Below are 26,297 nucleotides of genomic sequence, written 5' to 3'. Positions count from 1 at the left end.
AATCAAATAATTTTTGCATACAGCATCTGTTCAGACTTGTTCAGTGACTCAACGCAATCCCTGAGTTTGTGTCTTATCTTCTACAGAAGAACAGTGACCAAGCGGACATTTGGACAGAGCGGCCTGGTTATTCACTCATGGTATGCCAGCCACTCTCTGATTAAGACCATCTGGGCGATGGCCATTAGTCAGCACCAGTTCTACCTGGATAGGAAGCAAAGTAAAGTGAGTGTCTTATTTTGTTCCTCCCTAATTCACTCTGCTTTGTTGACCTTCTCTATCAGCTCAACTACTGTTGAACCTAAATGGAAGTCACACCGTCTGACACGGCTTAGAGAGCTTGCATGGTGTCTGATGACCTTTGTAGGTGAGGCACCCCGTGATCAGGGTCAGTCAGGCCTGTGTTTGTGTGTGATCTCATTTTCTGTTTAGTTCGAGTGTTCTGGTGAGAACTGGTCAAGGTTAGGATTAGGTTGTAACTGGTTATGGTTAAGGTCTGAATTAAGCTGTCCACAATAAAGTCAAGGAAGTGTCCCAATAAGGATAGCTGCACATCGCTGTATGTGCAGTAGTTCATGCAGAGCAACTCTGCAGACTCAGAGCATCTCACTCACAGGTTGCCAGGAAATCTGTGACCATATTAGGAAGTTTGGGTGACATTCGACTGATTTCATTTAAGTTTATAGCTTTGACGAAGTGAAGTAATTACTCGGCAGGGAAGGAGATAGTAGGTATTTAGTTTCTTTTCGGCTTAAAAAGGAACAGAAAGCCTGATTTGTTATGTCACAATCTCATCCTCATGTGATGTTCTGACTGATTTGTGTCTCATGTCTGGGACATGAGATGGGGATATCTCCGACTTTTCGCCTCAAAGCCAGTCAGCCTTATGTTGGGAAACTGCTTGGCCATGTTATTGAATATATCGAATACAATTACCGTTATCTTATTGGAGTAGTTAAGGATGAGTGTATTAACATGCTTGTACGAGTTTTAAAAGGTTGTCCCACTGCCCTGAAGACAACACTTTTGTGTGCATGTGTTTACGATGCATATTTGCAGAGACATAAAGTACGAATGGTGTGATACGCATTTCTTGGTGGCGATGAATGAGTGTGTGTGGCTGCAGTCAAATTAGGTTTTTCAGCCTCAGAGGCAGCTGGTGTGTCTGTGTTCATCCAGGAATAAAACCCACACTGATTGATGAGAGCAGGGCAAACTCAGCTTCACTTTCACTTTTCACAGTCATTAAAATGAAATACCCACAATCCCTCCTTCACCCCTCTTTTCTTGCCACCCCCTAACTTTCCCCTAACTGCTCCCTTCCCCACAGTCACAGATGACCACGACCAGGAGCTCAGGAGACATCGCCATGGACCTCACAGATATCTCTGCCCCGCGGATCAGTAAACTCTCCAGTGTTGACAGCAAAGATCCGCTTATTATGGCCAGCAACGGAAGCCTCATCTCAGCTGGTAATCAGAGAGTTAATCAGCTAATGGCCGCTGTTCCAAAATGAGTTTGACGAGGGATGATTTATGGCGATAATTTGTAGCTAATCAGACATGCGCTTTTTCCAGGTTCTGCTGACTCCGAAGGCAGCGAGGAACAGAAGAAAGAGAAGATTGCTGAGTTAAAAAAGAAGGGAAAGGACCTTCAAGACACGCTAACGCAGAAACTTGAAGAACTGAAAAATATCTGCTTGAGAGAAGCTGTAAGTGTAGCTGCTTTTTGATTAGTTTCCTCAAGATTCTTTACTGTCCAAACTGACTTCTGGTTATGATTGTTTTCCAATACAGGAGATCACAGGGAGACTGCCCAAAGAATATCCCTTAGCCACAGGGGAGAAGGCTCCTCCAGTGCGACGCCGCGTTGGGACGACTTTTAAATTGGATGACCTTTTCCCTTATGATGAGGTTAGTATCTCTGCTTGTTATGTAATGCAACGTGTTTGTGTTTGTTTGCAAGAGCTCACTTAAATTAGTTGGAGTTTTGAAATGGGATTAAGAGTTGTTTTTTTGGGGGGGGGGCTCAAATTGCACAATGCTTTGAATAAATGTTATTTTATGAAGTTCCCCTCTGCAGTTCAGTTTGAAGTGTGAATATAAATGTGGATATGAGTCTGCCAGCTCACTTACATTTAATGTTTTTAGATAAAGTCCATGTTGTGTCTATTAACTCTGCTTGAGTTGTTTGAAGTCCGGTTCTTTGTTCAGAGAAACACCGTTGACAATATCTATGTGTGTTCTTTGGAAATTCCCCTCCAACCGTGTTGTTGTGTGTCTCCCTACAGGACCCACATCTTAGGAATCTGGAGAGCAGGTTTGCCTTGCAGCAGAAAATTGTGGAGGCAGCCATGAAGCTAGTCAACGAGGGCGACCTCTGCAAGACTGTGAAGAGGAAGAGAAGAAACAACTGCCAGGATGCTATGAGGAAGCTGGAGGAGATTGAGAAGGAGATAAACGCCTATAGGACTAGAAAGGGAAAGAAACCCACTCAGAGAGCCTCAGTCATCTTCGCAGGTAGATGATCTGTAGTGAAAACTGCCTGCATATAGTAGCTAGTAGAGAATAGCTTGTGTAGAAAATGGAGGATTCTGTTGTTTTTGAGGAGTGGTAATTAAAAGAAAGAGTCATTGTCTCATCAGATGATGCCCACCCTTCCGACCTCAGCTCTCTATCTGACAGCCTAACTTTGGATGATGGTAAGTTTGCTCAGAGTGCATGCTTTTGCGCCCTCATTACCTCATCAAACTTCGATCAGTTTTACTCAGTTGCGTTTGTCTCCCAGATGATGAACTCGGTTCCCAGAGGCAACGGTCCAGATCAGTCCAATACTCTCCAAGACCGCACCATGCAGACACTCTGGACATTCATTACTACAGAGACAGACGGTCCTCTGCTAATGACCAGCTCACAGACAGCAGGTAAACAGCCAGCCATGAAACTCAGATATTGATATTTTTAATTCCAGATTTTTGTCAGACCTCACACTTAATCCAGAGTTTCTGAGTGAGCAGCTACACTGGATGCATTCCAGCACAATATCAAGTTTTAGGTCAGTCATGTTGTGCCAGTCACAGTAATGTAGTGAAAAAGCAAAATGCAAACAAAATATTGCCTTTTAGTTTGGTGTTTATGAGCACAGCAAAACGCTGACACCATGTATAGACTTGCCATCGCTGTAGTTGCTTTGGTAGCCCAAAGAATGGAGCTAGTACAGACCTGTGGAGTAGATCCAGAGTTACATTCCTGCCAGTCACCTCCTCCCTCCTTCTCCTGCCTCTCCAGCAATCTCCCTCTTATCAGCCCAAATGCACCGGCTTTAAAAATAGATGAAAAAAACATGTAGCTGCCTGTGAAGGAGCAGACAACAATCCCAAGCAGAAAGGAAGAGGGAAACAGGAAAGCTTCGATGATTTGAGCACTTTTTTAAACACTCGTGCTGCTTGATGTTGCATGGGTCAGTGCACAATGTTACAGCAGCCATTCGGGTTTAAGGAAATGTTTAAGTGCTGGAGTCAATTTCTTTGTCATCTTTGCAAATTATGGAAATAAGCGAAAACAGGGTAGTTGTGTTCTGAAGAGCCCTGAAAACATTGCTTTTATCTGTGTTCCAGATTAAATTACGGCCAAGTCCAGGAATCCTTCCAACACAGTCACAGTGATGCCTTATCAAGCTACAGCAGCCCGTTTAAACCAGCTTCCAGACAGCCACGTGACGCTCGCAGCATGCCCCCGACCCCCCTCCTCACCCGCAACGCCTACAGCAGCACTCAGCTCAGGTAAGGCCTCAGAGATGCAGTTATAGTTATTGTGTGTTTTATTGTATGTTGTCAGTAGTGAGTCAAAACAGTTGTTCGGTAAATTTTGATTGAATTCGTAGGTCGGAGGATCCTCCACAGCATTTCCGTCAGCGTAGCGGCAGTCTGGAGTCCCAGTCTCAGTTCATGATGGAGAACAAACCACCCGTGCCAGCACTCACCATCTCTCCAGCCCGACGCAGCAACAGCACTGAGGTCCTTGATGACGGCTCCTCCTACACGAGCCAGTCCAGCGTAGAGTACAGTGTCCCGGGCAACCACACCCGCCGACGCCGAGCTCGTGGCCCCCACAGAAAAGCCATGTACGGCAACACTGGCAGCATGCCAAACCTGGCTCAGCCAGACTCCCGATGCCACACCTACCAGCCCCGAGCACAACCCACCCCGACAGCTTATTATGTCACAGGCTATCCCAGCTATGTAGAGCCAGAGCCTTACTCCAATGGAGTGTATGTATATGAAAATGAGATGGAGGGACACTATAACGTCAACCCATCCTACCACTCCACACAAGCAGCTTATTACAGCCATGACATGTACAGTCACTACAGTTCAGACGAGATGGACGGTATTTCACAGAATCCTTACGCCACGCTGCGGCCACCCAGGAATCGTCCGGTACCTCACAGCAGCGAGCAGGTCAGCAAGAACATTAATAGGGCGGTGGTGGCTGAACACCTGAAAGGCTGGTACCAACGTAACGCTCCACACAAACAGGCAACGTACAACTACGACTACGACAGAGGCTCCCAGCAGAGCCTGGGCTATCAGACCACGCCTGCACCCTACACCAACAACAACAGGGCCATTTCCTACTCATCAGGTTGGATGTTTGCATCATGTTTCAGATTCCCGTGTCACTCTGTTTGGTATGTTGGGAATTCATTTACTAACTTGGATAATTTTTCTCCAGTATCCACAGCCTCCTCCACTGGAAACTGGCACCCTCACACGAGTGGTCGTGGGATGTCAGAATATGACATGCTAGAGCCACACGCCTACTCCTACAGCGCAGCCCCCTACAGCCACTCCACCCACAGCAGGTGAGAAAAAAACTTGGCCACAGCTTTCCTCCTTATCCAGTAAGCCACTCCCTGATCCTCTTTATCCCCGAGCTAAGTGTTAGAGCTTAATTACCTAGAATGGATGGCTACAGGAAAATACAAAGTGCGATTTAGTTTAGTTCTCTTACACAAAACAATACTATGGGCTAATATGTAGCCAGTTTTTTATTCTATACCCCCTTAAATTATGAAACTGAATTCACAAACATAAGGCTGTTTAATATCAGAGCCTGGCTCAGCAGTAGGATTATAAGCTCTGTGCCAGCAGTCTTTCCTTCCTCAGAGCTTAAGAATGGTTCTGCTCTCCTTAATTGTCCATCGGCCCCTGCTTTCTTATAGATATGGCACCTCCCAGCTTTTAAAGGGCTCCTGGCACAGCCCTGGTGGCCAGAGGCGGTGCACTTTTTTCCCTGCTAGTTCCTCCTCCTCCGGTTCCCCTCCCACTTCCTCCCTGCCCTCCTCTTCCCACTCCCCTGGCTGCCGAGTCAGGCAGGTGGCCACCAGCCCCGCACAGCCACGATCCTCCAGAGGGCACAGGCTCAGTAAGGTGCCTTTTGCAAAAGGTAGCTCATAGTAAGTAAACAGCAGTGGCCTGAGCCTGTGCATTTGCCTCTGTCAGTGTGTCCATAGCGTAACTCCGCAGTCTTGCTTGTTGATGTTTTGGAGTGAAATCTGCATTTTTGAGATGCTCGACTGATCCCACATTGTTATGTATGATAAGGTAACTGCATGGCTTATCAGTAAGATATGCCTGACCTGTTTTCTCTGTCAGGTGGCATATTTTCATCCAGTGGTCACATTTCTCTGTAGTGTGCCTGAACTACTCTCTTTTTTTGTCGTTTGTTTGTTTTTCTCTGCACTTTGCCATCCTCTTGGCACATGCATACGCTCCCTGCCCAAGCGCTGCTATTCACCCATGACCTTTGCCCCCTCTCATGCACAGATGCCCCCCAGAGTTTCAGTGGAGAAGCTGTGATAGGATGGCGTGCCCTGCGGGGCCTTTAGAGAGGTTCGGTGCTGTTGCCTATGCCACTGACCAGGAAATTAACCCCCTTCCCCACAGTAATCAAAGTCACAGCACTCAAGAAAGGGTGAGAGACAAGACTGAAAAGCTACCCCACGTGGTTATCATGGTGATGGTGATTTCTGTTCATCTTTATGCGGCAGGGACTAACAGGAAGCACAAAATCACTTCACATCACCTTTTCTGGTTTTCGATTCTTTTAGCTGGGTGGTTTGTGGTGGCGGGGGGGGGGGGCACCTGTGTGGCAAAGGGGAAATGTGACCCCTGAGCATTGTTGCATTTGCAAGCTGTGCTTGTGTGTAATGTCTGCGTGCATATTTAGTTTAAATGGGGGAGAATATTTGAATCTTGGTTTAAAACCGACATCAGTGTATAATGCCTGTTATCATTATTAGATTTGTTTTGTTTGTTTCTTTTAGTTTATCTCCTGATGTTGGTTCAGAGCCCAGGATTAAATCATTCTTACCCCCCTGTTAACATTCAGTTTGCCACCTAATGTGTTTCAACCTTTTGTGCTTGTTACAGATCCTACATAGACGTAAACCAAATGGACTCGCATATCACCAACCAAATGCACACTAACGTGGACCCAGACGACCGGATTCACTGGCACGAAAACTCAAAACCAGGAACAATCGTTTAGTTGCCCGTCCTTGTGCTGAGTGAAATAATCACTTTGACTCGTTGTCATTGTGCCTTAGACTGCACTTACCTGTTCTTGTGTTAAAGCGGACTCAAAGAATGAAGGAACTTCTGTGGGAAAGTAAACAAAACAAATGAAGTGCTCTCATTTTCAGTTCTTTGGAATGCAGTTGCCAAACTGGCACAAACCACTGCATTTGAATTACTTGTACGATAAAAGCTCAGTGGAGTGTCTACATGTCTGTTTGCCTTCAGAGATACTTCACAAAGCAAGGACTGAGAATTTCTCTGTTACGGGAGCTCCAGTGAGCAAAAGAAACAACTGATCCGGTTGTGTTACTGACACTCGTGTATGAACACTGTAACCATGAAGGACATTATCAACATGAAGGGATTGAACTTTTTCTTGCCAGATCCAGTTTTATCACAGCGCTGCTTCACACGCCCTCTCTGCTTCCCGCACTGTTGTTACTCACTTACTAAATATTTAATCTAACCATCTGTCAGTACTTACGAAATAAGTGAGCCAAATTCATATTTTTTGCACCATCTGAGTATTACTCCAAGTCACCACTTTGATATAAAAAAAAAACACAACTTTTGTTTTGTTTTGACATGGTTATTTCATCCATGCTGGAAATCATGGGCTGGTGCTCTTCATTTCTCTGACGAGAATGATCATGTATGTAAGTGACGGCATTGTAAATACACTGGTTCTATACTTTTTTTAGAGCGTTTTTTTATGTATTTGAAAGGCATGTAATATATAGTAAACAATTATTGTTAAGCTGGTTCTTAGTAATTTTTTTTGTATAATGACATTTGTTTGGATTAAAAGGAAAAAATGTGCTTCTGAGTCAGTTGTGTTGATCTTCCTCCCTGGTGGTATCAATTCAAAACGCTTTGACATAATGAGGGCAAACAAACCTTTAGAGAATGAAGTGCAGCTTTAAAAAAAAATAACCTCAAATAAATTTTATTGGCCAAGGACCAAACTGTCACGGTGGACTTGGTCAACAGGAACACGAATGCATTGTCCTCTTATAAGTAACTCTGAAAACTGCCTATTCATGGAGCATTTGGGGAGGCAGATGGGAGTTTAAAAATGTATTCAGCGCTGATACCAGTAATGGTGAGAACTAAGTATGAATAAGTGAGATCATCTCATAATTACAGAACTGTGTTGCTCAGCTGTTTTTACCACTGTGTTGTTTAAAGCTGTGAAACAACCAAACCAGTCTTTAAAATCTGACACACCCTATCTAGCCTACAACCTCTTCTGTCATCCCTGTGAATGACAAGCTAGTGTTTATAGGACCAAACCCCTCCCTGAAGGCATTCATTGGAGAACTCTGCAAGCACATGTTGTCCATGCATCCACCCCATTATATTATGCTAAAAGCCTCCTCCCCCCCTTCCCTCCCTCCCTCCCTCCTTTCCTTCCTTCCTCAGCCTGCACACATTTTCCTGCCACTGAGCAGATTTTACTTGCTCGCATTGCCCCGCAGTGTTGTGCCTCATGAGCAAGCTCAGAGGAGGTCTCAGATGCTTCCAGCTCCTCTGCTTCACCCGAGGCAGTGACAGAGGGGGAGAGTGCTTTGTATCCAGCTGTCTCCCTCTGTCTCTGCTGCCTCACACCAGCTGCAGCCAGACATCAGGAGAGGCTGTTCCAGCTGACACTCGGCTACAAAAACAATAGGCTCCTATGTATTTTCCCTTCATCTTACACAGCATGTAGGGAACTCCTTTAATGTGGAGGCTGGATTAGAACTATCAGTGGAAATGTGTCCACCACACAAAAAATTGAAACCTGAGAAGTACTGGCGTTAGATGTCTGACAGTGTATCAAATTACTACTGCTTATGAGGGGTTAGCACCACACCGAAAAGTCTCCATACACCGATGTTCCTGACAGCACTGGGGGGCAATTTCGCATTAATTTGGACACCCATTTTGTTGCAATGGCCCAGCAACTTCAATGTGTTGTTACAGGTCCATCATTAAGCAGAACTTATCAGTGAAAATGCTTTCATAATCCTGCTCAAGACTGCCTGCCTGGAAGCTAACAAACAGCAACATGCTAACAAACACAACAGAGCATTTAGCATCTACAATGACAGACATTTCTCTGAAGAGATTGGCAGAGATTGAAAGATGAGCTCAAAAGAGTTTGATTACTGGAGAAACATTCATAAGACAAACACAAATGTTAATTTAAATGCTAATTTAAATGAGTGCGAATGTTGTTGTAAATCTTTGCAAAATGAGCTTTACAGAACAGTGGCAGTGTTGTCTTTACCCCTGCCGTCGCTGAAATGCAGCCATTTGTGAACTGTATGCGTTAACGTTATTATCTGTTGAGAACTCATAACAGTGTTGATGCATGTTGCCCATAAACCTCTTCACTCATCCAGTCAAACTCTTGAAGACTACTGTTCTTGTGTTGTTAATCATGTTGTCCCATGGTTGTGCCATCTAGAAACAGCATGTTCATCTAAAGCCAGGAAGTAATAGCTCTGACAAATTATGAAGGATAAACCCTTGGATTAGCTGACCCCGTCACATGTACACAAGTCTTAACTCACAGGCTAGTATGGATTACCTTTTCTAAGGCAGAAAAGGAGCTCACATGAGGATACAGCAGCCTGATGAGGTCACAACAGGCCATCGTGTCAGATGATCAGTTGTGATTTCAGTCCAAGTAACCAAATCTGCTGAATGACAGGCTGCCTGAATTATGAGGATAGCTGACCAGCTCATCCAGCCAAAAACCAAAGCCTCAAAGGCAAACCGAGGCTTGAGGGACGGCGGGCAGATAGCAGCACACAGCCAGGGTGTATATAGAAGTACAAAATTACATCAAATATGGCAGATTTCTTTAAGTTCTAAGGTTTTATGTAATAAGACATCATTTCAAAAATGAGTTAAAATGTCAGATAATCAATAAATGCCTCCTTATACTGTGCCATTATTTACTGACCAAAAACTAAGCCAAAATGCAGAAGTAGTGTGTGGAAAAACTGACTACACTATGGATCAGCAGCTTATAGAATCACCTGTAGCAGCATTTTGTTAACAGCATGATGTTAACAGTCTCACGCATCTCAGTGGAGGAATTTTTACCCACTATTCTTTATGGTGTTGCTTTAGTTCAAAGCTCTCTTAAGGTCCCACCACAGCATTTCTATCAGGTTGAGGTCTGGACTTTGACTGGACCTTTGCAACACCTTGATTCTTTTCTTTTTCAGACATTCTGTTGTAGGTTTGCTGCTGTGTTTGGGATCATCGTCCTGCTGATGACCCAGTGTGACAGATGGCCTCACATCTGACTCTAGAATACTTTGGTATCCAGAGGAGTTCATGGTGGACTCAACGACTGCAAGATTTTCAGGTCCTGTCACTGCAAAACAAGCCCAAATCATCATCCCTCCTCCACCGTGCTTTACAGTTGGTATGAGGTTTGTGCTGATATGCTGTGTTTGGTTTTCACCAAATGTGCTTCTATACAATCATGTTCTATTATGTACTGATGCTTAAAGAGGGTTTACTTTCTTTTGCATCACTGTAGGTTCTGCTGCTCCACTGAACCTTAGAAAGCACAATGACAACTGGGTAGTCTACTGACCAATGCAAAAATCTAAAGAAAAGTGTTGTTTTCCACCATGTAAAAGCGGTTCCTCTCCTGTTGAGCAAACACCAAAGACACACACCTGTTGAGTGTGCAGCAGCACACACTTGTTGACAGGATCCACGCAGCAGCTGCACCAGTAAGAACAAGGGCCTCCACTGTGCCCCCTGAGACATGACTCTACTAGAGTCTGTTGCCACTACAGCTTGTGTTCACTCCTCCAACTTTCATAATATGGATGGGAATGAGGCACCGCAGCAGAGGACATGAATCACCGCTGTAGCCCAGAGGGATAAAGTTGTGCAGCTTGAGTCAAACTTAAACCAGAGAGTCTCGTTTCTTGCAGTCCACAGAAAATTGATGCTTGGCTATATTTTAAAGAAATGATTTCAGCCACTTTGGAAACTAAGGGTAAAAACACTTCTCCTGATACCCCTCCTCCTTACGCGTTGCATCTCAAACCCAAATAACAGCATTATGTTGCAACTAGGTTGTTGTCTGTAATCAGTTTCAAATGGAAAAAAATTATTTAAAAAAAGTAGGACTAGCTGACACAGTGAGTAACTTGGACTCGGTCACAAAGACGCTCTCAGGACTATAATCTACAGCAAGGGCATCGATTAGCATTGGGGGTAAGTGGAGGGGAAAACAAAGTTAGACAATCCATCACCCAGGAGGCACTGTCAAGATTAAACACTCAGAGGTTCAGGAGGAATCCTGATAGGGAGACGTTTCCTTCAAGTTTTCAATCTAAATATTGACAAAGTCAGCAGACTCAACTCAAAGCAGTGGTTGCTCCTTTGTGAGGTTCTCTTTATTTGCATAAGGAAAAGGTTGGTTAGTTTCTCTTCAAACGTGGACTGAAACAAACTGTTACTATGCATGTATGAGATGCCACGCAAAAACTTGAAACAACACAGTCTTGGCAGTAATATGTGTCGAGTGTGCGCTTTTTAGTTTTTGTCAAACGGCAACACTCGTGCTGCTTTCACATTTTAATCTGAATGCAAACTGACAGCTTTCTGACATTGATTAAAGACAGATTTTATAAGTAAGAAGAGGCCTGCAGCTGTGCGGCACGGTAACACTTACACACTGGAGAGCGGACATGTGAGGCAGCTCTGAGATGCCCTCTGTGCTGTTGGAGGAAAACTGCCCCGACAAGTTCTGTGTGGAGTGACATGAGATACCCTGAGGTAGAGATATAGCCCTTCACTTTACAATCTTTCATTTTAAACCACATGCTGCAGGCAAAACTAGAAAAGATTTAAAGAAAAAGTCAAGATCTTTGGCCAAAAGACAGCCATGGGCCTGCTCCCTGCAAATTGCAGTCACTCCTTCAGTTTTCCTTCCAGGAAGCTCTGGATCTTTTGGAAATTTTCCTCTTGCTGACCCAGAGTTTCCAGCAAAATGCCCATAGGTGACCTCTTCAGTCCGACACCTTCTATCTTGTTTTCCAGTTTGTTCTTCATGTTCCGGAGGCGAAAGGACGCATGTGCAAATATCACTGAAAAGCAGATGGAAAAGTGCATGCTAGTGTTTTTACGTTTTTGGCAAAAACAGACCTATAAATAAAGTCAAACCATCTGAAAAACACGTTTAATTGATTTTGAATTCTTTCGTAATACTTCAAATGCTCGGATCATTACACACATAAAAACACTATGTTGTGAAAGGTTTCAATCAGCTCAGAAATTTGATAGAAATCTGGTTGGTTCTATGCCAAGTTTTACTTTACGGAAATATCTGTGTCACATGAGAACAATGTAATCAACTTACAAGCCAGAGGTAAAGTGATGGCCGACATGAATACCATCACACTCCCCAGCATAGAAATCAATATGTAGCTGGCCACCATGACGGCGATCACAAACGCCGTGGGGTTCTGTCTCTTAAAGTTGTTGATCACAGCTCTGTTCTCTCCGGCCCATACTGAACCCAGGAAGACGGCCGACACCACGGCCATAGCCGTAAACATCCCCAGAGGGTTCAGGAACCTGCAGGGTGAACACAGAACAGGACATGGCACAAGAGTGTAGTCTGAAACTGCTGTGATGGAGCAGGAGATCCTGAAAATTCTTGTGTAGTCACTGGCTCCATCTAGTGGTCAGATGGTATCTGTACATCAACACGATCCCGAGTTAATCCGTTTTGATAAATGAGACTATGACACAGACCGTTTGGTAGATTTCACTTCAATTTCTTTAACAGTTGAGTCCATCAATACAAAAAGAAATTTATTTCAAAGAAACTTTTTTGAATCTGTGTGGCTGGACAGAATAGCTTCGTCACAGCTTTCAGCCTTGGTGTGACAACAGCAATGTCACCTGGCCAAGACATTCCTCTCATCTCGTTTCTGCACATCCTCCACTTCTCTGCTTGCGCCTTAGTCCCTCCCACCAGAAATGCGATCAGAATAGACGAGGCCAGACGCTGGGAGAGAGGAGCTGCAGTAACAGGCGCATGATAAATTGAGACATCCTTGTGTCATTTTAACTGATGTTTGACACAGCTGCATCTTTGAACAGATGTTTTGTTGCAGCCTAAACCTTAAATGTGTTTGTCACAATGTATATATTTATTTCCAATTTGATTTAAAATGTGGTATTAATGAGTCATGGCCCCCTTAGACAGTCTGGATGCAGTATACATCGGTGCATTCGTGCTTATAGCTCATGTAGGCAGCCTCCTCTCTCCTCCAGATACTTTTTATAAACTGTGACATTGTTCCCTTTTCTTACTGCAAAAGCTATGAAAAATTTGCAGTGATCAACAGATTTGGTATGAGAACATTTCAGCCAATACATATGTATTGATGAATTATTGAGTCGGACTTGGATTCATAGTAAATAATAGTACATTTTAACAAACTCAAATCAGTCATAGGGTTGTGTCCACCAGCCTGAAGTTGAGTAGGACTATCTCATGCTGCCAGAAAACAGCTCTGACCAGTCAGGAAGTGGACAAAGAACCGCTGAGGGTGTCACGTACCAGGATGTTAGCAACTGTTCCCTGCGGGTTGTTGGTGTGGGGTCTTACTGGATGGGGCTTGCTTCCCATAGATGCCATCATATCAGACTGTAAGTGGTGAGTTTGGAGACGCTTTGAGGCCTTCTGAAGGAAGGAATCTTTGGTTTGGGCTGACAGCTGTCCTGCTGGAGGAGGCTGCTTCTGTGGGGGGGTGCTGCTGCCATTTGAGAATTTAACTGGTCCATAAGAAAAGTTTAGGTTAGCGGCAAGGTAAGTGTCAAAGTAACATCCATGTGAATGCCAGGGTGGAGGTTCTCCCAGCAGCACATTGCATAGCAGCAAGATGAGCAGTGTTCCTTTGCTGGTCAGAGGTGTTAATGTTTTGGCTGATCGGTGTAGGGCAGCCGTGTTTTCCACCCGGTCATTTAGGCGCCTGTTGCACTGTACACAAATACAGCATTTCCACAGCACAAATCAGTCTGTAAAAAAATGACATCTGGTGACTTCGAAGGATGCCGGTCTAATTCGGAACTAAATTTGTTGTTCCCGTTTGGCCTGAGTAGAAAAAAAAAGCTCAGCCACTACTTCAAGACGTACACAGGTTTCTTCTTTGTGTTGTGAGATGGCGAGCCCGTCCGACGACATCTGTGATATTCGTGGACTTGCGACACACCTCCCTGAAAAGCACGGCATCACACACACACACACGAATAAAACTCATCTCTACACTCACTCCATACTCATTCTGCTTGCACGGTTTTAATACTTAAGTAATGTTATTCTTCTGTTGTTTGGATTAAATCCTTTGATCCCTTATTTGTTATGTAATAATAAAAAAAAAACAGTATATTGATGTTGGGGTTGTAGTATAATCTAAACGCTTCCTCAAACACTGTCAAGACAGCCTTTGAGACGCTCTGATTCACAGTTTGAGCTGTAATCGAATGGTTTCATTAAACGAGTAACCAAAAAGTGTCAAAGTTCAGCTCTGCTGGTTAAGGGGTCATGAATTGGGACGGACTCACTGAAGGATTTTCAAATCCTGGATTTTCTCTATAATCAGAGGCAGCTTATAAAGCAGCTGTCTGTTTCATCACCAGTGTGCTATCTGCAACAGATGACAAAAGGCTTACCAGGCCTCGATGACCGTGGCAATAACATGTCATTACCCAGCTCAGAAGACTGACCATCACAGGACTCCTCTATTTTTAGTGTGCTGATCTTTAATTGGAACAAAGCGCCAACGAAAGCCAAAATATCTCATACGGGAGATATTTAATCTCTGATCTGTTAGCCTTCCTTGTACGGTGTTAACAGTTTATAGACCAGTCCTTCAAGAAGTTGTCGAGGCCTGAGCGTTGATCTTGTCTTAGGGCCACAACATTGGTTGCACCCTTTGTCTCTGTCCAACTGGGAGCCAACACATGTTCACCATGTGATTTTATTTGCATGTTGACAGAACATTGTATTTCCTGCATATCGTTCAGATTCAGGCACAGTGTGCCACAGTGAGGCATACTGTGAATACTGAAATACTGTGACAATAACAACTATGTAAACCATATAAATGGCAGGGTATATTTTTTTATTTACTTTTATGGGAATTACTTTAGCTCATCCTAAGCACTCTACATCCGGTCTGCGCTGAAGCCTTTTAAAAGTAGGTTAAATCCTACTTTACAAAAACAATTAATTGAATAAGCACGAAAATATCTCAAAACAAGTACATATTATTACCCACCAAACAAGTATAACATCACTTACCCGACAACGAGGAAAACAGCGACGGCCAACACCAGATAATTCGTCTGATAATAAAGAAGGTTGCTGACAACTCTGTTGTTCCATTTCGCCAAATCTTTCACATCCGGTCTCGCAAACCTCTCCGAGCCGGGGTAGAAGTCGTCCCACGACCTGAGCGGCGTCAGCTCAACTTTAGCCATTTGCGTCCAGTCTCGTTTACTTTTTACTTGTCTGATAGCACACAAAACCAGCCGTGAAAACACCTGAAGCTTCAAAACACGAATCTCGCGAGAGCTTGGTAGCTTGAGCTCTTTAAATCCCGCCTGGAGAATATGACGAAATATCGCGCTATTGGTCAGCAAGCGCACGTTTTTACGACGCTTCCTGCAACGCTTCATGGGAGATGAGCAGAGGTGACAGAACAATATTTTGAGAGGATAACTGGTTTGTATGGTCAAAAAAACTTCCATTGGAGTTACAGGTAAGTTGTGTGTGTTATCTTTGTTACATACGCCTTGACCTTTATGCTAGCTACAAACAGTGTGGAAGGTGCCCGTGGAAAGCTAAAATACACAAGCATGACTTTAATGACATGTGGCTAGCGAGCTCCTTAGTGGTGGGTAGACACAACTAAATGTGCTTCGAAATGCCTGCGTTTTTGTCCTGTGTGCAGATGTGGAGCAGATTATTCAGTCCTCGTGTGATAAGTAGAACAAGTTCTTGGAGGAGTTTATTTACCATGCGGCTGAAGACCGAAGAGTTCCAGTCTCTGTTTACTAATGGGCTGAATGGACTAGCAGGTGAGAGAAATGTGTCAGCCACGTTAACCCTCAGATCTACCCTTTGTGTGGTTTTACTAAATAGATTTTTGCACACTTTTAGTTAGTCTTACCTATATATATGTAGGTAGAAATCTTATGATGTCACTCAGCCACATAAGTTGTCCACTGTCGGACGTGTCCAAAGAATTTTCTAGGTTTTAAAAAGTTGCATTGACAAACAGATGCAGGGTAGCAGTGTATAGTCCTTACCTTTTTTCTCTCTATGAAGATTTTTGTCCTTTTTTTTTGCTTTTGGTCCTAGTAGCTAAAATTGTTCTCCTCCATGTGCAACCCCCTTTTCCCCTTCAGACAACAGTGCTTCTGAAAACATCCCTGGCAGTTAAGAGTTATGACATGAATATGGTGTTATGATACAGCCTTTCAGCTTTAATTAAAGTGTATTGAGATTTAAGTTAGTGAAATTAAAGGGTTTAAGGCTGTCAAAATGGAACATAACCCTTGTGTTGAATCTCCATGGCAAAATATTCCTATTTCTAACCTTTAAAACCTTCAGCGTTGCGCTCCAGCATGTTTTGGGTTGTTGTCCGTCTGTAACGAGCACCGACCAAGCCGCTTAGCTGCGTTTTGCTGAATCTGAGCAGACGGTCAACACAGTTACACACACAGTCGATTCCAGCTATGGTTACAGCTTGACTTGACCAGTTAATTGGACCACTGTCCTTGTTTTAGTGTCCACGCACAGAAGGGGAGTTGAATTATTGTCATTCTGCTGCTTCCAACTTTCTCTGTGGGAGATCATTACTTGTGTAAGTGTAGCTGAAGTCACTGCACGGATGTTGTCTTTAAATTACTTGAATGATTATTTTTGACTATGTGGTTATAAAATCAGGAGGATTTCATTGGAGCAGAATGACGGTGTGAAAATGCTTCAGGCGACTGAGTCTTATTGGGATAGTAATCAGTCACAAGTAATCGGTGCTGCATTTAGGTGTCTGACAATAGAAACCGAAAGATATGGGAATGTGAGCAGCGTTGCTGGGAATTCGGCTGTATTGATATACACTATACATTCACAGCCAGCAGTGATACACAACCGAAACCGGTAAACAACAACACATAAACACAGATTATTCTTGAATATTTTTATTTTCAAGACTGATAGCAGCGAGAATAAATAGCTTTTTGAACCCATTTGGCAGAATATATCTGAACAACACAATTTTTTTTTTTAACGCTGTCATTATGATGGCTAAATAATGGTTTGCTGTTGAAGTAACAGGATGTTTGTACTGCTGCACTGGTTCAACGTCCTGACCATCACAACAGGGGAGATGGCAATGTTTCCTGAGATTACTACAGTTTTTTTCCTTTTTTTGACTCATTTATTTTTCAGTGGCAATAAAATAACTCACTGCAGGACCTTGTTTAGAGTCATAGCTGCTAAAACAGTTCCAGTGGCGTCACCCACCCCTCTAATCAAACCGTAAGCAAACTGGAGAGGATATATATGGGTACTCACCTGTACTATGCTCCCACACAGAGGAGAAGCAGTCGTCACATTATTTAAGAGGCATATGGCTGTTACAGACACAACAGGGTTATTTTGTCTTGAATGAAGGATTTAAGACAAGACCTCTAATCTCAATGTGAATATCTTCTAATTAAAGCTGACACGACGCAGTTTAAGCCTTATTCAACTATAACTTTCATATCTTTTGGTAAATTAAAAATGCTTTTCTGCAAATATTTCAGGGCCTGACTGTACGCATGTTTTTGATTTTTCCAGAGGTGTTTGAGAAACACCAGCACGAGCTGCGGATAGCCGGTGGCGCAGTGCGGGACCTGCTGTCTGGGAAGCGGCCCGAAGATGTGGATTTCGCCACCACAGCCACTCCGGAGGAGATGAAGCACATGTTCCAGACGGCTGGGATCAGGATGATCAACAATAAAGGAGAGAAGCACGGGACCATTACAGCACGAGTAAGAGGCTGAGCTGTCTGAAGGCAGGGTGTAGCCATTCATGCTTCGAATGAGTGTTTGAAAAGCTGCTACAAGTTGTACTGAAACAGCTACAAGGTATTTTATCAGGTGGCCTACTTTACTTTACTGTGATTTCTGACAATTTCTGACGTCTCAGACTATTTTGCATATGTTGCTTCGTGTAATGACGCTGTGCTGTAAAGCCATAACAACAAGGGCATCCATATACCAGTTCCTGGTGGTTACCTGGGCCTCCATCACCTCGTACTGTAACGCCCCGTTGAGCCACAGCTCCACGTCATCGTCTGTCTACACAAACGTATCACATCTGTCTTTAGGCTACTGTTTTGGTTCTGAGGTTTTCACCAAAGGAAAATCATCCCACTAGTCATGGTCAGAATGTCTGTCTCTTGTATTACTTGCTGTTGATGTAGATGTCAGTGCCACCTACTGGTCTGGTGCGACTATTTCAGCATTTGTGGGAATTTCTGCATCCTTGTCTGAATATCGGCCCAAACAAAAATCCAAATCGGTGTGGTCGAGGCCGTAGGCAGAGTTTCTATATTAAGGTAGTAAAGGCAATTTGTGCTGGTGTCTGGAAAAAAAAAAAGGAATCAAGCTTTTATTTCCTGAAAATGTTGAATGTAGATTTCTGGTCCAGTTACTTTTGAACACTGGGATTCTTTAATATCAGATTGTTAAAGTTAATCACGTGTACAGAGAAAACGGCCGACAGTTTAATTGGGTGAATGACAAATACTCAGATATGAAATGGATACCCAACCAGAGATTTAACCCACAAGATGGGCGAGCATCGTCTGTCTGATCAAATTTTAAGACTTTTGTTGTGGTTGCACTAACATCAGTCCAATCTGAGGTTGGTTCCAATAAGATGTTTGTAAAAAAAGAGTTTTAAAATGAATAACTGTTTACATGTAATCACAGTTCTGCATTAAAAACAAGTCCCTGTTAACTAAAACCAAGTTTAATGATGTCAGCTGCAGTTAGATGAAGTTGAATCAAAATGGATGCGCTTGCTCACACAAATTAGAATATTTAAAAATCAAATACTTGCTGTGGCCACCTGATTACTTTAAAAGAAGGGGAGAAACTGTTCATCCTCTGCTTTGACACGGCTGAGAATATTTAACGCATCGGAGGTCTCTTCATCTCGTCTTCTCTTCCCTCCACCGTCCCACCGGTGGCTCAGAAGTTAATCTCAACTCACCTCCTTGAAAGTTAGGAGGAAGGACAGGTGTGTCCTCAGCAGAAATCTTTTTAGCACAAGAGACAAACAAATCCCTCATGAAGGTTAGAAAAAAACAAGCTTTTTCATGAGTTTTGTTCTCGCTCATCAAACAAAGATCAGAACAGTAAGCTGCAGACTGTAATAATACAGTCGGGCAGGCAGATGATGGACCTGCACCCATGTCGTGTTCGTCTGAAATCCGGCTCAGAGGAAATGAAGTTCCATTTTGTTAAATGGCTCCTGCTCTGGCTTCTCTGGCTTCTCTGTCCTCGTATCTCTTTCTCCTGTCGGAGGCTTGGCACAATGAGAGGAACTGAGACTGTACACGCTGAGAAATGAGAGGGGAGGTTTGGTGGATTAAAATCTCAGGGTCACCGGTTGTTGGATCATTGCCGATAGAGTTGCTGTGTTTTATTCGCTGGCATGTTCGACAACTGCTTCAATCTTCCCGCTTGGTTCCCTGCTTCCTGGCAGAGCTGGTATTTTCAGAGAAATGCAGCAGCATAATAAGTCTAAATGATTGCGTCTTTAACTTAACATTCTCCTTCACGGGATGTAGATTAGTTTTTTCTCTTCATCCCAAAAAGGCAGGCAGCTATAAATTTTGTGATAAGACCAGACTTTATTGTCATTGTCACTTTGCAAAGTTGCAACGAAATTAAATGGTGCTTGACTCATTTAGAGTTGAAACAAACAAAGTATGAAAATAAGTAGAAAGATGTAAAAATGTACAAAATTGACACTGGTTTTTACAAGAATTGCACTGGTATATAATAGTATAAACAGAATAAAATATAGACAGACAGAGTTGTACTGATTTAAACAGAATTGTAAGTGTAATAAATATATATGTATATACACAGATTGCACATTGGGGGGGCAGGGGCAAGAACAGTTTTTTTTTATTTTTTATTTTTTTTATTGCACCTTTGAGTTCAAGGCCATGATTGCTTTGGGATAAAAACGGTTTATTTTAGGCGATTTGTCTTGGTTTTCATTGCTCTGTATCTCCTGCCTGATGGCAAGAGCTGGAAGCGACATTCAGTGGGGTCACATGAGCGCCATCGGATTAATGGCTAAATTACAATAAGATTGAGTTATTCAGTTGATGTAGACCTTACCTTAGACACCTTAGTGACCGGGTGTGAAGAGTCTTTTGAGATGTCCATTGCTTTCCTGCGGCATCTGGAGGTGTAAATCTGCTCCGGGGGTGGAGGGGGCAGCCTATTGTTTTCTCTGCTGCCCTAACGTCCCTGTGGAGCGCCTTCTTCTCTGAGGTTGTGCTGTTGCCGTACCATACACACACAGTCCGTATGTGAGCACACTCTATGGAGCAGTGATAGAAGGCCAGGAGCAAATCTTGGGGGAGACGGTTCTTCCTGAGGATTCTCAGAAAGTACAGTCTCTGCTGCGCCTTCTTTAGCAGCTCCTTGGTGTTGGTACTCCAGGTAAGGTCGTTCTCCAACTCCATGCTGAGAAACCTGAACACCAGGACCAGGACCCTCTCCACACAGGCCCCGCTGATGATGAGTGGCTGGATGTCAGTTTTGTTTTTTCTGAAGTCAATAACCAGCTCCTTTGTTTTGGTGGTGTTGGGGAGCAGATTGTTGTCTTGGCACCTCTCTTGACAGCCGCTCCACCTCATCCCTATATGCCAGCTCATCCTTCTTGCCCGAGATGAGTCCGACCACGGTTGTGTCATCTGCCAACTTCACGGTCTTGTTGCTGAGGTGGGACACACCTCAGCGTGTAGAAGGTTTAGAGGGCTAAGCACACAACCTTGTGGCGTGCCAGTGTTCAGGCTGAGAGCAGTGGAAGTGTGGGAACCCAGTCTGACATTTAAAGCCACTACTAGATCACTTTGAAAATAAATTCAAGGTTTTGGAGCAACATAATTTAAACTAGGCCGAGAGTTGAAACTAAACTAGTGTCCAAAATGAAGTTCAATTCAATTCAGTTTTATTTGTATAGCGCCAAATTACAACAATTGTCATCTCAAGGCACTTAAATAATATAGTCCAATTCAAGCCAATTGGAGTTAAATTCATTGTATTAATAATCCAATTAATTATTATATAGAATTAAAGTTAATATTTAGGCTGTCATTTTCAACATCTACATGAATATTAAATTCACCCACTACAATGACTTTATCTGTACTCAGCACTAACTGGGATACAGACAGAAACTCAGAATAAGGGCCAGGTGGACGATACAAAACAACAAACGGAAGAGGTTTTTGTGATTTCTACGTTGGGTGGGAAAATCAAGAGATTCATCATCTACCTCCTTCCACTTGGCAATATCTTCAGAAAATTTGGTATACATTTCCACTATTTCGCGGATGACACTCAGCTCTATCTGTCCAGTAAACCTGACTCCACTCTCCCTCCCTCCTCCCTCACCCACTGCCTCTCTGAGATTAAATCCTGGTTCACCTCAAACTTCCTTAAACTCAACAGTGATAAAACTGAACTCCTTCTAGTTGGCACCAAATCCACCCTATCCAAAGTTGACAGTTTCTCCCTCACCATAGACAGCTCCAGTGTCCCCCTCCCCCCAGGTTAAGAGTCTGGGTGTCTTCCTCGACAGCGCACTTTATTTTCCACCTCAATAACTTTACCCGATCTGCATATTTCCATTTCTGTAACTTTAATAGTCTCCACCCCTCTCTCACTCCTCACACCACTGCTATCCTGGTCCACTGCCTCGTCACCTCCCGCATCGATTACTGTAACTCCCTCCTTTTCGGTGCCCCTCACAAATCCCTTCATAAGCTTCAACTGGTCCAAAACTCTGCAGCCCGCATCATCACCAGAACCCCGTCCTCCGGCAGCTTCACTGGCTCCCGGTCAAATTCAGAATTACATTTAAAATCCTTCTCTACACATTCAAGGCCATCCACAACCCCCCCCCCCCCCCCATATCTGTCTGATCTCCTCTGCATTGTCATTCCCTCTCGCTCCCTCAGGTCTTCCTCTTCCCTCCACCTCTCTGTACCCTCTGCCCGTCTCAGCACCATGGAGAGCAGAGCGACTGAAAACTCTGGAACTCACTCCCACCAGACAGCCGCAGCATTGACTCTTTAACCCTTTTCAAATCAAAACTCAAAACGGCTGACAGCTGTAGCTGTAGCTCAGGAGGAAGAGCAGTTGCCCACCAATCGGAAGGTCTGTGGCTTCCCTGGGCTACATGTCGAAGCGTCCTTGGGCAAGACACTGAACCCCACGTTGCCTCCTGATGTATCCATCTGGGTATGAATGTGTGTGAATGATTAGAAAGCACGTAGTTATGTGTAGTATACTTAAGACGTGCTGTATGAGTGTGTGTGAGCGGGTGAATGTGGCATGTAGTGTTAGAAGCGCTTTGAGTGGTCAGTTAGACTAGAAAAGCGCTATACAAGTACAAGTCCATTTACCAAAACCCATCTGTTCCAAGCTGCATTCTCTCTCTAGCCTCATTGCTCTTTTTAACTTGTTATTTTATTTATTGTATTTGTAATGTGTTGTGAAGTGTCCTTGAGTGACAAGAAAGGCACTTTTTTAAAATAAAATTTATTATTATTATTATTATTATTGACCGAATAGTTTGAAATATTCATACAAGTTCTGTTTTGTGTGTTTTATAGTTGGAGGTTCTAAAGGTTTGAGGCAGATTGCCATGTACAGACAGCAGCATGTTTCAGTGTGTTCTGGGTATGTTCTGGTACCACAAGGGCCGACTTTCCTGTGTATCAAGTCACTTTTTTCATCTGTCTTAGCTACACAATGAGAACTTTGAGGTGACCACGCTGCGAGTGGACGTTCAGACGGATGGACGGCACGCAGAGGTGGAATTCACCACTGACTGGCAGAAAGACGCTGAGCGGCGAGACCTCACCATTAACTCTATGTTTTTGGGTAACTTCTCCTTTGTGCTCCACTCAGTCTCAGAATGTGAACAGTGTTGAGGATTGATTATGCATCTATCTGTGTCCCTTTTCATCATTTCTATGAAGTTATTCACATCAGAACTTTTAACTTTCTCCCTTGACAGGTCTTGATGGCACATTATACGACTATTTTAAGGGATATGAAGACCTGCAGAACCGTAAAGTGCGGTTTGTTGGCTCCGCTGAACAAAGGATACAAGAGGACTACCTGAGAATACTGCGATACTTCAGGTTAGTTGCCTCACTCATTCACCCTTCAGATTTCAAAAGGAGTCTGTTGGTGCAATAAAATTTTATATATTTAAAGTTGGCGCTGTGACCTCAGCTCCGTCATTTCATCCCAGATTTTACGGCAGGGTGGCTTTAAGGCCCAACGACCAGGAGCCTGAGACACTGGATGCCATCAGGAGAAACGGTCGGGGACTGGCAGCGATATCTGGAGAAAGAATTTGGGTGGAAGTAAAGAAGATGGTGGTGGGTAACCACGCTGCTCATCTGTTGGAGCTGATCTATAATCTGGACCTGGCTCAGTACATAGGTGAGAGAAAGGGTCAGGGGTGTGGTTTGAACAGATTTTAGATATTAGAAATTAAACGTATGTGTTGCAGTTGACCGTGCAGTGGACGCAAGTCAGCGCGGGCACCCTGATCTCTGCAGCCACATCCGCAACATACTGATGTACTGTGTATTCTCACACACCTACTTTCACTTTATATTATATTGTTTTGTCTTTCACTCTTATTGCCAATAACTTTGGTGATATTTATATCCTACAAGCTTTTTTTAGGCATTTGCACTGTTACTTGATACATTGTTTCTCTTGTGGGATCAGTTAAGTATTTATTTGAATATCAAGATGTTTTATTTGCGCTACAGTAGCTCTTATATTGGATTGAGCAGCATGAGTCAGCTTGCATCACTGAGCATCACTGAGCCTTGACCTCCCATGACCCTGTCACTGTTTCTTCTTCCGTTGACCCTTTTGGTACGTCCTGACCTCTGCACAGCACGAACATCCTACAGGAGCTGCAGTGGAGATGCTATGATCCAGCTGCCATCATAGTTTGGCCCCTGTTAAAATCACTCAAATCCTCATATTTGATCATTATTTTCTGCTTTCAACACAACATCAAGGACAGTGTGTCCACTTGCTGCCTTATATATCCCACTCACAGCCAGGTGCCATTATAATGAGATAATCAGTGTGTTTCACTTCACCTGGAATATCAAAAATACACCCACTTGTTGGAGCCTATTTTTCTTTTTGTGTGTAGATACCGGCAGAAGGATCAGTCGTGTCAATAAGTTTTGAAAACCCAACAGTTTAGATTCGTCTCTAAATGAGGAAAGCTTCAGTTTTCATCCCTGAGATGAATTGAACTCAGTGCCACTGTCAAACATTGTCACATGTTTTTGAAAGCTTCATCAGAAGATTCACGGCTTCTGACCATTTAGCTGAGCAGGACTTCAAACAAAAGAGAGTTGTTTTTGTTTCGAGTGCGTCCATGTGAGTTCTGTTCCTCCCTCTTGTCTCCACTCCACTTCAGGTTTACCTCCAGATGGCAATGTTGAAGAGATGAAGCGAGTGTGGCAGAACGCCAAAGGCCACTCTCCCAAGCCCATGACCATCCTGGCGGCTCTCTTCCACTGCGCAGAGGAGGTGGAAAAGATGGACATCCGACTGAAGGTGTCCCGAGAAGAGAAGAATCTGGCTCTGTTTCTGGTCAAACAGAGACGGGAGCTCTGCAAGAGCCAAGAAGAGCCGGACAGCCTCAAACCTTTCACAGACTTCATTATCGATGTGAGTTGGGTTTTTTTCAGAAATACTTTATTAATCCCAGAGGGGAAATTATTTCATATAATAATATATTCATATTAACATAAAAGGACAGGAGATATTTCCACTGAAGACCTGCCAGAAGAGTGCAGTTGCTGACTTAGTTTTTCCTTAACACAGCTTGTGCAAGTCAATGCAGCCAATTAATGCCTTTTATACCTTGAGTGGCTTATTTTCTGAATGGACCTGTAATCATGTGAGGAATCACTATTTTAAACCACATTTTCAGTCCTAAGGCTTGCTATGAATTGAAGTTGATATCGTCTTTGATTAGCCAATTCATTTATTAACAAAAAGTTGAAGGCCACTGTTTGAGGCATGGATCATAATTTAATGTCATGTTGTTCACCTGAAGTGTTATCTATGTCAATTTAAGACCTATTATGGATTTATTTTTCTTTTTTTTTTCATTTAAAAGAAGCTCTGATCAGTAAAAACTTTGAATTCAAGGAGAGTCTGTAATCTTTTTCACGACTGCACGCTGTGTCTCCTCAGAGCCGGGAGCTGGACTCTCAGAGTAAAGTGTGCGAGCTGCTGAAGTATCAGGGCGAGGACAAACTGCTGTCAGAGCTCTGCAAGTGGTCCATGCCTCGCTTCCCCATCAGCGGCCATGATTTAAGAAAGATGGGCATCACGTCAGGGAAGGAGATCGGCACCAACCTGCAGATGCTCCGTGACGTCTGGAAGAAGAGCCACTACCAGATGGACAAAGATGAGCTCCTCAGTCACGTAAAGCCTTAAATTAGCAATTTTTTTTTTTTAGTTCTTATTCTTTTGGAAGGAGAAAATAATGATTGATTTTGGAAAAATGGCTTGAACTGACATGGAGTTGTCCATGTGTTCCTGTGTTAGACAGTAATAAACTGGACACTTGATACTGAGCTGTCACTGCTCCCAGATACTCAGTCACCCAATGAAATATTGAAAGGAAAGGACACTACAGAAGTGCGGCTTGCATACTCACAGACTCTGTTTTCATTACCTTTACGCCACATTTGTTCATGTTCATTTAAATCTAAATGATCCTGCTTGTGTCTCAGACTCAGGCTGCCAGCGTGTAAAATGAATGGAACCTCCCTTGTAAAACAGCTGATCCTGCATCAGGCTCATACCATTGAAATCCTTAATATTTTTTGTGTCATCATAAAGGCTATAAAACCTGAAGCCAGGAGATACGCCAAATAAGTTATTTTCATGTTTATTAAATACCAGAAAACAGAACTATGTGTTTGTTGTAGGTTTTTCCTCATATGCAGTAATATTGCTTACTATTTGTACAGTTCTTTAAGTTGTATAAAATCTAGTTTTATTCAAAAGTACCTGGTGATTTGTGCTTTGTGAAAGACAAAGATGTGTTCAGACACATTTCTGTGTCTCCTGCTCTGAGTAATAAATGTGTTTTGAGCTGGAGGGATGTTGCTCCTCCCTTCTAAGGAGGGTATAAAGCCCTCTGCTCCCCTCAAGTAAGCCTTCATTTTGTGTTTGGAGAAGCTCATTAGTTGTTTCTTATTGGAAAATAATCTTTTTTTTTTAACATTTGAAGTTAGGACTCTGCTTTTTAACTGTCGAATGCATTCTCTAGAATCCACCTGGGATGGTTTTGTAAAGGTGTTCAGTTTGACTGCGC

General features: G+C 43.3%; 3 protein-coding genes across 7 annotated transcripts in view; 2 read left to right on the top strand and 1 right to left on the bottom strand.

Annotated features, from left to right (window-relative positions):
- Positions 1-7,399, top strand: part of frmd4ba (FERM domain containing 4Ba) — a 42,646-nt gene extending 35,247 nt beyond the window's left edge. For 2 of the 4 annotated variants that reach the window (XM_072382831.1, XM_072382828.1), the window contains exons 13-23: positions 87-225; positions 1,331-1,472; positions 1,578-1,711; positions 1,797-1,913; positions 2,291-2,519; positions 2,645-2,701; positions 2,788-2,923; positions 3,617-3,781; positions 3,883-4,643; positions 4,734-4,863; positions 5,224-5,821. In XM_072382831.1, coding sequence (XP_072238932.1) covers positions 87-225; positions 1,331-1,472; positions 1,578-1,711; positions 1,797-1,913; positions 2,291-2,519; positions 2,645-2,701; positions 2,788-2,923; positions 3,617-3,781; positions 3,883-4,643; positions 4,734-4,863; positions 5,224-5,458 — 2,245 coding nt within the window. In that variant the 3' untranslated portion in view covers positions 5,459-5,821. The other 2 variants (XM_072382829.1, XM_072382830.1) reach the window with 2 other exon arrangements.
- Positions 7,400-10,964: 3,565 nt separating this feature from the next.
- On the bottom strand, positions 10,965-15,160 carry arl6ip5a (ADP-ribosylation factor-like 6 interacting protein 5a). The gene is made up of 3 exons (XM_072382839.1): positions 14,913-15,160; positions 11,958-12,175; positions 10,965-11,685 (listed from the first exon to the last, which is right to left on the bottom strand). The coding sequence occupies exons 1-3, from the start codon at positions 15,089-15,091 to the stop codon at positions 11,510-11,512; spliced, it is 573 nt and encodes a 190-aa protein (XP_072238940.1). The 5' UTR covers positions 15,092-15,160; the 3' UTR covers positions 10,965-11,509.
- On the top strand, positions 15,148-25,987 carry trnt1 (tRNA nucleotidyl transferase, CCA-adding, 1). 2 transcript variants are annotated; one of them, XM_072382837.1, is made up of 8 exons: positions 15,148-15,372; positions 15,565-15,691; positions 17,460-17,653; positions 22,663-22,801; positions 22,938-23,064; positions 23,178-23,371; positions 24,381-24,634; positions 25,166-25,987. In XM_072382837.1, the coding sequence occupies exons 2-8, from the start codon at positions 15,565-15,567 to the stop codon at positions 25,409-25,411; spliced, it is 1,281 nt and encodes a 426-aa protein (XP_072238938.1). In that variant the 5' UTR covers positions 15,148-15,372; the 3' UTR covers positions 25,412-25,987. The 2 variants fall into 2 exon arrangements, with proteins under 2 accessions (XP_072238938.1, XP_072238937.1); XM_072382836.1 differs by lacking the exon at positions 15,148-15,372 and having other exon boundaries at positions 15,401-15,691.
- Positions 25,988-26,297: the final 310 nt, after the last annotated feature.

The sequence above is a fragment of the Leuresthes tenuis genome, unplaced genomic scaffold (genome assembly GCF_036924035.1).
Source record: "Leuresthes tenuis unplaced genomic scaffold, fLeuTen1.0.hap1 SCAF_3, whole genome shotgun sequence".
NCBI lineage: Eukaryota > Metazoa > Chordata > Actinopteri > Atheriniformes > Atherinopsidae > Leuresthes > Leuresthes tenuis.
Note: the sequence above shows the minus strand (reverse complement) of the source record. Positions and strands in the feature narration are given on the sequence as shown.

Coding starts and splice junctions, on each gene's coding strand:
- arl6ip5a (XM_072382839.1), bottom strand. CDS start 15,091: ATGGCTAAAGTTGAGCTGACGCCGCTCAGGTCGTGGGACGACTTCTAC. Junction 12,176..14,912: donor GCTGTTTTCCTCGTTGTCGG/GTAAGTGATGTT, acceptor TTCACCCTGCAG/GTTCCTGAACCCTCTGGGGA. Junction 11,686..11,957: donor CATCACTTTACCTCTGGCTT/GTAAGTTGATTA, acceptor TCTGCTTTTCAG/TGATATTTGCACATGCGTCC.
- trnt1 (XM_072382836.1), top strand. CDS start 15,526: ATGTGCTTCGAAATGCCTGCGTTTTTGTCCTGTGTGCAGATGTGGAGC. Junction 17,654..22,662: donor ACGGGACCATTACAGCACGA/GTAAGAGGCTGA, acceptor CATCTGTCTTAG/CTACACAATGAGAACTTTGA. Junction 24,635..25,165: donor TCACAGACTTCATTATCGAT/GTGAGTTGGGTT, acceptor GTGTCTCCTCAG/AGCCGGGAGCTGGACTCTCA.